The sequence below is a fragment of the Silurus meridionalis genome, chromosome 1, assembly GCF_014805685.1.
Source record: "Silurus meridionalis isolate SWU-2019-XX chromosome 1, ASM1480568v1, whole genome shotgun sequence".
In the NCBI taxonomy this organism is placed as follows: domain Eukaryota; kingdom Metazoa; phylum Chordata; class Actinopteri; order Siluriformes; family Siluridae; genus Silurus; species Silurus meridionalis.
In genome coordinates, this window is record NC_060884.1 from 31,121,999 (window position 1) to 31,132,198 (window position 10,200).

General features: G+C 34.7%; 1 protein-coding gene across 1 annotated transcript; it reads right to left on the minus strand.

Moving 5' to 3' along the window:
• Positions 1 to 4,149: 4,149 nt before the first annotated feature.
• On the minus strand, positions 4,150 to 8,795 carry LOC124382767 (CMRF35-like molecule 7). Its single transcript, XM_046844995.1, has 4 exons — positions 8,670 to 8,795; positions 8,256 to 8,576; positions 7,337 to 7,461; positions 4,150 to 4,167 (listed from the first exon to the last, which is right to left on the minus strand). The coding sequence occupies exons 1-4, from the start codon at positions 8,710 to 8,712 to the stop codon at positions 4,150 to 4,152; spliced, it is 507 nt and encodes a 168-aa protein (XP_046700951.1). The 5' UTR covers positions 8,713 to 8,795.
• Positions 8,796 to 10,200: the final 1,405 nt, after the last annotated feature.

The following is a 10,200-nucleotide window of genomic DNA, read 5'->3' on the forward strand; positions in this document are numbered from 1 at the left end:
TAATGGAGTTTGTCTCTATGTCTCTTCAAACTCACCATTAACTGCCAGTATGATCATGGTGAAAAAAAACTCAGCTCCAACCAGTATTCACCAGAGTCCTGCTCATTTAAATTTCCAATACTCACACTGAGGGCCGATCCTTCTGTGTCATTATGGAAAGATACCTGACCAGATAATAAAGGAGAACAACAATTTTCTTGTTGCATTCCGCAAATAAACATTCTTGATCTTTTCTTTGTATTTACAACTAAATTCCAAATCTTCTCCTGCTTGGACACACTTACTGATGGACTGCTCATAGGACAGAACTGCAAATCACAAGCAATCAAGTCAGTCTTTATACATATGTGTCCAACACTCATTTATAAAGTATACATTTACACAAATGAACCTGAAAGGTTAATAGGAAATGTTCAATAGGAAAGTGTAGGGATTGTTTTCAATGTAATTAGGTATAATAATTACAGTTAATACAAATTTAATGTATTTCGATAATCTAAAGTCCAGATGACTCTCACAAGTGTCTCCTTTCCAGTGTCCTCTTCAGTGAGCTCTCTGATTATTACCCTGATCTCTGCTGATTTTGTGTCATCAAACAGTGAAAATCTTCCCCAAAGATTTACCCACTCGTTTTTATCTTCAGTCGCTACAGAACAGTTTGACCATAAATCCTTGCAGAAATATTTTAGGTTTTGTGTGCATTTTGTATTATACTTGCACTTGATTAGGACTCTTCCTCCTTAATATCCTGTTACTTCCTTAGATGCACCTCATCTAACAAAACCCCAAATATCCATCTAAACAAAACCTTCCTTCATGTAACACTGCTGCTGATAGTGAAGATTATTATAAAGTGCATTTCATTACCTGAGATCAGGCAGAATGTGAAGATGATGATGAAGATCTCCATCCTGAGTTTACACTTACAGATCTATACACCAAATCCTCTTCAGAAATATATTAAATCTCCTGTTCTGCTACACTGTACCTGTCTCTGTCCTGCTCTGTGTATGTAAGCTCAATTAATTTGCATAATATCCAGGAGGTGATGTAAAAATAAATTCCTCTTTTGCTTTTATTGAAAAGCTGTACTGTACATGTGTGTATGAAATATTTGTGAATGCAAAATTCTTTCAAATGTCAGACACAAAAATGAGCTTCTAGTCAGTTCCAGTGTGTAAACAATCATACAAAGGTATGCCATACGACCTCTACTGCCCTCTAGAGCAGAAGGTGTGTAACAGAGTGGAAAAGGTAAAGTTAATTCTAATTGTCTAAGGATCAATATTCCCATCCAGAGTCACATTATTTCTTTTTGAACATATAAAAAAGATTATGCAATAATTTTAATAAAGTTACTACCTTCTCTGTTACATATAAATGACATAATGTGCACTTTGAAAAGTTTTTTATGTAAATTATGTAATATCTAGATCTGTGGTCCCCACCGGTCCGTGGGTCAATTGGTACCGGGCCGCACAGAAAGAATACATAACTTACATTATTTCCGTTTTATTTATTATCTGATTCAATGAACAATGTTTTATTTTGAAAAATTACCAGATTCTCTCCGCCACATCTGTCTATGACTCACTCTTGATTCATGTCAAGATGCCTCGGTCACATGTCTTACCTCCATCCACTACCTTCTTAAAGGGGCTGCTCCGGCCGCTAACACATAATACATTACCACTAAATAAAAACCCCCAAGCTAGCAAAATGAACAAAAAAACAACACACTGGATTCACATTTTTATTATATTCAGAAAATTCCAGTTGCTATGCCGCTCGTATTATTTTATTTTGTTGAATTTATCTGCCACACCTTAAAGGCCGATCTGTGAAAATATTGTCTGACATTAAACTAGTCCGTCCGCAAAAAAGGTTAAAGACCACTGATCTAGGTGATAAGATCAACACTGAACAGTGCAGCATTGGTAACTCATCAGTAGTACATCAGTTATCTAATAAAAATGCAATTTAAAAAAGCAAATAAATAATACATTCTTTCCAGAGTCAATTTCTCAATAAAAAGAAGAGTGTATAGAGAAGCTTTAACATAACTTAGTTTGCTAAAGTGTTTCAGTTTGCTAAAGAGAAGTTTTGCTACATTTTTCAAGGGAAGTAGATGTAGACGTCTCCTGATGATTTCATACTAATTGGCAGGGACATTGAATTGTCAGAATCATTTGTAAATAAAAACATTAGAGAAAAAATGCATAATTGTCTGAAGAGCAAAATAATATAACTTCATAAGATAAAATAGAACCTTTTTCTGATTTTAAGTAAAGAAGCCAGAGCAACACAAAATAATCCACTTTAACATTGCTAATTCCAAAAAAAGTTATAAAAGTAAAAAGTATACTATTTCAAGGAAAAGATAAGTTGATTTTGAATTTGATGTCAAACAAAAGGCTGAAAAACTAAATGTTACTAAAAAGAAAAACAGCTGGAGAAACATTTGGCAACTTATTAGGTTATTTGTCAACAGGTTAACCACATTCTGCATCTGTTACAACAGCATGGCTTCATAGTAGCCCAGACTTTTAACTAATTGAAAACATTTGGTGCATCGTGAAACAAAAAATAGGACAGAAAATACCAAGAACTGTTTCATTCATGTGTCAGATGAATAGGATAACATTCCTCTCCCAAAACTCAGCAACTGGTCTCCTCATTTCTCAGATGCATACAGATGGTTGGTTAAAAGAAGATGAGGTGCTACACAGTTGGAAACATGGCTGTGTCCCAACTCTTTTGAGACATGTTACATCTAGGAAATCCAAATTGCCTTATATTTTACAAACATTTTACTTTTCTTCAGTTTAAACATTTATCTACCTATTTGGAATAAATTGTATATTCACAAAACAAAGAGATATGCATTTCTGGGCAAAGAAGCAACAGCATACACCTTAGGCTGAATATGGAAAATATAAATCAGAGTGCATCAGCAGAGACAATAGGTATATCATTGACTTACATTTTGCATGCTGTCTGCATTGGCTTGATGTGAAGGTTAAGGTTGGTCAAAATCTCTTGATTCATGATGTTCCTGCAGTGATATCATTTTCTCTACAAAGTACATCTGTAAAGTATGCTGCTGTACATCTATTAAAGGCTGTACATATACTGTATATATAAGAATACTGACATAATATTATTGTGTATCATAATATATATTATCGAGTTTTAGTTTCATGTCTATACTTGAAATGTTATCATTTTGTAATTTTCACCACATTTTTTTATCAAATTTGTTAAATCCTTCTTTCTGTGATCAAATTCCTCATTAAGATACTGGTGAATTTTAAACACTGACATACACTTAGGTCAACCTGTATGTACCTTATAAAGTTATTAATCATATCTCCAGGTTACATGTATGTATGGCCCTCCAATCTCATTAATATGTTAAGTCAGTATATATCTTCCTTTAATAGAAACTCTTGTTGAGCCTAAACTTTCTTTCGGCTTCTCCCATTAGGGGTCACCAAAGCGGATCATCCGTAATTGTGATCCACATGTTTTATTTGGCACCATTTACGCTGGATGCCCTTCCTAATGCAATACTCCTAATTCATCTGGGCTTGGGACCGGCACTAAGAGTGCACTGGCTTGAGCAACCATAGTGGCTGGGTTTGATTCTCTGACCGGGAATCGAACCCGGGCCTCGGCGGTGAGAGCGCCGAATCCTAACCACTAGACCAGTCACTAAAGGTCATCAAAATATGTCATAAGTACAAGAACCATTCATGTAAGAAGCAGAGAATGGATGCTTTTATTGAAACTGCAAATATAAAATAGCTTTTTATAAACAAAAACCAAGTAACAAAACAGGAACATAAAAACATAACCTGAGCAAGAAAGTAAAAACGGTTATAGACAACAGCAACCATGAAAGACAAACTTTAATAATGTTGTAAAACAGATGTTATATACAGTTTATATCAATACAATGTAATATCTTTAATTAAGTGAATGATCAGTAACATTTACAAGTAACAGTAACATGTAGAATTGGCTGATGGAAATCAAAGTTTAGCATCATAATCCTGCCAGAACACAGAGAAAGGCCCACTGTACAGAACAATCATCATAAAACCACTAAGATCAACCATTCAACCAGTGGCTAATACTTAACATTGTTCACAGGATTCTGCCTGCCTGACAGGACACAAACACATACCAATTGAAACATTTCAGCTTGAAATGTGAACAAGCATGAACTGCTTTTAGTAAATTCCTTAAGGAAGAAACCAAGCATTTCTAGGTTTGACCGTGTAATTTAGATGCGTGTGCAAACTATGGGAAACTAGGAAAATATTTTTTAAAGAATGAGATGTGATTGCAAATAGTTAATGCTAAAATATTGTTTGAGGGGTAAAAAGAAGAGAAAAACAATGAGAAAAGTTTAAGTTCCAGTGCCACATATCTATCACGTGACTGAAGCATATACACATTAAACGTCTTCTTAAACTATGTAACTGCATCATTAGAGCTGGTGGCATTGGAGTGAAAACTCACTGTTGCATAAGTCAAACCTTGAGTCAAACATGAGCTGGGGAGTAGATTTCCTGATCAGATGGAAATGTGGGTGGTTAAACAGTGGCATAAACTGTGGAAGTTTCAGTTTTTGAGACAGAAGCTAGTCTGGTGTTTTCAATCTCCTCATAATCAATGACAGAAAGCAACACAACACCCTAATTCCAAAAAGATTGAGATGTAAAACAGACTACAATGATGTGCAAATCTCATAAACATGTATTCTATTTACAATGGTATATAGAAAACATTGTAAATGTTTAAACGGAGGAAATGTACCTTTAAAAAAGTAATTTTGAGTTTAATGGTTGCAACATCTAAAAAAAAAAAAAACATTTCATGGAAAAAGAGGGAAAAGTATTTATTAAAAAAGGATTAAAAATAAACAGCAGAAATATTAAACTAATTAGGTTAATTGACAATAGGTCTGTGAGATGATTGGGTAAAAATAGAGTATCCTAAAGAGGCAGAGTCTCTCAAAAGTAAAAATGTGCAGAGCGTAATATAAATATAAATAAGGTAATTGTGAATTTGATGGCTGCAACATGTCGCAAAAAATTGGGACAGGGGCAAGAAAAGACTGGAAAAATACTTGTTATAATTTATTTAATATCATGTACTGTAAGATATTCAGATATTTGATGTTGAGGAACAAACATCAGATTGCAAAGACTTTGAATATCTCACACTACATAATATCAAATAAAGTCTAAGAAAGATTCTGAGAAGTATGTAATAGAGATCACTGCATAGGCTCAGAAACACATCCAGAAATCGTTTTCTTAATCACAGTTTGCCATTTCATCCACAAATGCAGGTTAAAGATGTATCATCCAAAGATAAAAAACACATGTTAACATTATTCAGAAATGCTACCATCTTCTCTGGGCCAAATCTCTCTTAAAATAAACTGAAACAAAGTGGAAAACTGAAATTTTTAATTCCTTTTGGAAACAATGTCCACTGTGTCCTCTGGACTAAAGATTATAGGGACCATCTAGCTTGTTATCTGTGCTCAGCTTAAAAGCATGCATGTCTGATGATATAGGGGTGCATTATTGCTTACATATCTGGAAAGGCACCATCAGTGCTAAAAGGTATATACAGGTTTTAGAGCAACAAATGCCTCCATACAATGTCTTTTTCAGGAAAGGCTATGCATATTTGAGCAAGATAGACCACAAAACCACATACTGCATTCATCACAGCAGCATATCTTCAAAAAAGGTGGCTGGGTGCTGAAATGACCTGCCTGCATTCCAGAATTTCTTCATTTCAAAGCATTTAGTGCATCATTAAACAAGAAATATGAGAAAGAAGACCCAGGACTGTTGTAGATAGAATCTTGGGACAAGATTCCTCTCCCAAAACCGTAGCAATTGCTCTCAGTTTCCAGACATATACAGCTGGTTATCTTTCTCAGTTCAAATATTTTATATGTTTTCTATGTTCCTTTGTGCATAAAATATTGCTGTATTGATCAGCAAATCATTGCATTTTGTTTTTATTGACATTTTATGATTTTTCCAAATTTTTGGGCTGTAGGGTTGTATTTCTTTAAAGAAATAGTCAGCACATTTGAGAAGCTTTTATTGTAATTTCAACCATATATATAGCTGACACAGTAAACAGTGAAATGAGACAATGTTTCCCCAGAATTCTGGTGCTACAAAACACAACATAGAGTTACATCACACAACATAGAGCTACATAACAGAAATCAAAGCTAACGACTAAAACATGTGCTTATTGAGCATTAAATTTCATTAAACCTCTTTATACTGCAGTGCATCAACACACATTTATTTGAATAATATTTGATCAGGTGGTTTGTTTGAGTAAGGGTACCGTGCATCTTGCGTCTCTTTTGAAAAGTAAAATAGAGAAACATGGTCAAATCAGAAGAAGCAGCAGAATTACAGACACAGTGATCATAGTGGAAGCTGGAAATCCTGGAAGTGAAACAGTCAATTTAACATCAGATTCAGATTCATCAAAGTCATGTAGTTATAGTATGGGTGTGATGTGCATCTGAGCAGAATCACCTGCTGAAGAAGAAGCTGAAGGAGGCTCAGTTGATGATGATGAAGATGATGATGGTAGTGATAATGCTGATAATGTTGATAATGGTGATGGTTGAGTTGATTTCGAGGTAGAAACTGGAACATGTGGATCTGTAAGGTTAGTTCAGTCATGAATGGCATGAAGTGAGTGAATCTAGTATATAACAGTACAGATGAAAAACACTACAGGTTACACTTAGTACAAGTGTAACTGTACCAGTGTAATACTGACTGCTCCTTATACATTTGATAATTTTAGGAAGTGAAGTAAATATACATGTGCAGAGCAAAAACAGACTCTGAGCGTAATAAAAAATCTGCAGGAGGAGCTACATCAGTTCTAGAATTTCTTTCTAGAAATAACTGCTCAATTTGTAACGCCATTAATTATAATCACCAAAATATCACATGCTAGTCCTGGTTAGGATGTGCACTTTTTTATGCCTCACATAAAGTCTCGCTAATGTCTCAATAATTAATGCAGTGTGTTTCCGTGTCTCAACAAACTCACCAGTAACTGTCAGGTTGATCTGTGTGAAATAAACCTTGTATCCATGATCAGATGTCCAGGCTGCTTCAGCTCCACACCAGTATTCACCAGAGTCTGTTTTAGCTACATTTCTAATACTCACAGTGAAGATTTGTTCTGTTCTGTCATCATACAGGGAGAATTTCCCCAGATATACATATTTTCTACTTTCTGTAACAGATATTTTATAAGGACATACAGCAGCTGCGTGCCTATTGCAGAGAAACTTGGGAAAATTATTGAGGGATTCTGGGTATTTACATTTGACGTTTAAATCTCCTCCTGTTTGGACAGTCTTACTGATGGACTTCTCATAGGACAGATCTGCAAATCACAACCAATCAGATCAGTTTATGTGTGTGGTGGCCTTAGAAAATACAGTACATTTCAATATTTTCTACTGTTTCTGAAGGCTATGAAAGCTACAGATGTTTTTAATCTGAAATGTATTTCTTTTGTTTGGTTCTAAATTTAGTGATCTGGTGACCCAGTATATAACATTCCCAAATCCACAGTCACAAGTACAGGTTACTGTGTCTCTGGTGTCTTACATGGCTGATCTGTGTGAAATAAATCTTCAGCTCCACGCTTGCTTTAGTTCAAGTTACTTTGTAAACAAAATGAAGGTTTGGGTTAAGGATGAGGTTAGAAGAAGAACAAAGCATTAAACATTTATTATCATTCTAAATCAGTAGAATCAAATAAATCAGTCAAACAAACTCATGGGCAAGAAGATGACAAAAAGACATCAAAAGAGAAACAAATATAAAAAACTTGTGGGAAAAACTAAACAAATAAAGGATGGGATCAGAATCATCAAAGATTAAATGTGAATGAATTGGAATCTATTTACTGAAGGTAAAAATGTTAAATAGAAAGCAATTAAGTTCAGTAAGCAGAGGATGTTTTGGATTTAACTGGACAGTTAAATGATAGTCAGAAATTGAAGTCTAGATGCATTACTTGGTTTTATCAATACAGAATAAAATCCAATATTGTAACTATTATAAAATACAGAAAAAAATACAGAGTACTGAAGTGTGATTACTTGTTATTGTGTCTGCTAATGACACTAGAGCTTTGTGAAGATAAACAGAAGGCAGTGGTTGGAGACTCACCTTCCTTTACTTTTAGATTCACTGGTGTGTAAATGTCCATTGCCCAAGATTTATCAACTCCACACTGGTACGTCCCAGTGTCCTCTACAGTGATCTCTCTGATCATCACCCTGAACTCTGCTGATTTGATGTCATCAAACAGTGAGAATCTTCCTGAAGTAACCCACATGTTTTTGTCTTTTGTCTTTATTAGATCAGAACAGCCTGGCCTTGAACCCTTACAGAAATATTTTAGGTTTTGTGTGTATTCTGTATTATACTTGCACTTGATAAGGACTCCTCCTCCTGAATATCCTGTTACTTCCTTGGAGGCTCCTCCATCTAACAAAACACCAAATATCCATCTGAGCAAAACCTTCCTTCATGGAACACTGCTGCTAAAAGTGAGGATTATTATAAAGTGCATTTCTTTACCTGAGATCAGGCAGAAGGTGAAGATAAGGAGGAAGATCTTCATCCTGAGGTCACACTTACAGATCTCCACACCAACTCCACTTCAGAAAGATTTTATTGCTGCTGTTCTGCTACACACTGTTACTGTCTCTGTCCTGCTCTGTGAATATGCTGATTTTAAAATTTTAAGTCTTTACTGGAAACTAAAGCTGCGCCCATTTCCCCTTTTAGCTGTGTGAGAAAGAGCTGTTCAGCAAGTGTGTGAAATATGTGTGAAATACATAAGCATCATTCCAAACATTTCAAATTTCTGACACAGCATGAGCCACTGATCAGGTCCAGTGTGTAAACACTCATATGAAGGTGTAGGAGTGTTTAATATCTGCATTCTGCATGTGAGCATCTTTCTCCATGTGAGTTATTTTTCCTCTCAGTGCTCCAGGTTTAACTTTACTGAGGATAATTAATACTCCATGCCAGTGTGTACTGCTCTAATACCAGAAATCCTCTACTGCCCTCTAGAGCACAAAACATATAGCAGTTCCTGTTGCTGTTCTGGGAATAAAACCTCTACAAATTCACACAATCAAATTTTGAGTTCAGCTTCTTTTACAGCAGCATCACTCTCAGTTCACATGCAGACACTTGCAGGGTGATTCTACAATTATAATGTAATTTATGTTCCAATTATATCATTTACAAACACGTAAACCCAAAAGACATTTGTAAAATCGGTAGTCATTTAAAACAACAACAAAAAATAAAAAATTAAATTAAAAAACCCACAAATTAAAGAACATGAAAAAACAGCACCTTATTTAAAATCGCATTTTATGACCTATACATTATTTTATTAAAAAAAATTATATTAAATAAACAATTTAGGTAGACAGGAATGTTACTGATATGTTTAACAGGAAGTGGCATTATTTCGTGACGTTTCCTGAAGATCCTGTAAAGAAGACAAGTAACTTCTATAATTATTATTATTTTTTTTTTACTTCTTTTGATCGTCTTAAATTCACTGATAAAAATCATAAATACATGAATAGACTCAATAAACATATGAAAGAAAAATATAAAAAAATAATTCAAAAGAATGTCCTAATTGTTTGAATGTCTTTAGAATGGTTGCTAGATAATTGCCATTTTGAATTATATTATTATAAAATTGTATTAGTAAGATGTCAAAGGTGTAAATATCACTACAACTGTGGAATCACCTTCCAGCTCTAAAGTTGTTAGGCGGCCATTTTGAATTGTTTGTTTCCTCTGTTGCCATCTAGAGGATAATGTGAGAAACACTGGACGAAAATAGAAAATGTACAACAGTCAAGTCAAATCAAGTCAATAAGCTTTTATTGTCATTTCAACGATATATACCTGATGCAGTACACAGTGAAATAAGACAACACTCCCCCAGAATACTGGTGGTAAATTAAACAACAAAGAGCTACATAACTAAACACAGAGCTAAGGACTAAAGTAAGTGTCCTCGCCACATAAAGTGCCTCATGCAACCGAGTGCAAAGAGTGCAGACAAAAAAACAAG

Bases quoted from the DNA above. Each gene is read 5' to 3' on its own strand.
- LOC124382767 (XM_046844995.1), bottom strand. From the start codon at position 8,712: ATGAAGATCTTCCTCCTTATCTTCACCTTCTGCCTGATCTCAG. The intron at 8,577-8,669 runs GTAAAGAAATGC...GTGTTTTGTTAG, and splicing joins CACCTTCTGCCTGATCTCAG to ATGGAGGAGCCTCCAAGGAA. The intron at 7,462-8,255 runs GTGAGTCTCCAA...TGTGATTTGCAG, and splicing joins GAATCTAAAAGTAAAGGAAG to ATCTGTCCTATGAGAAGTCC.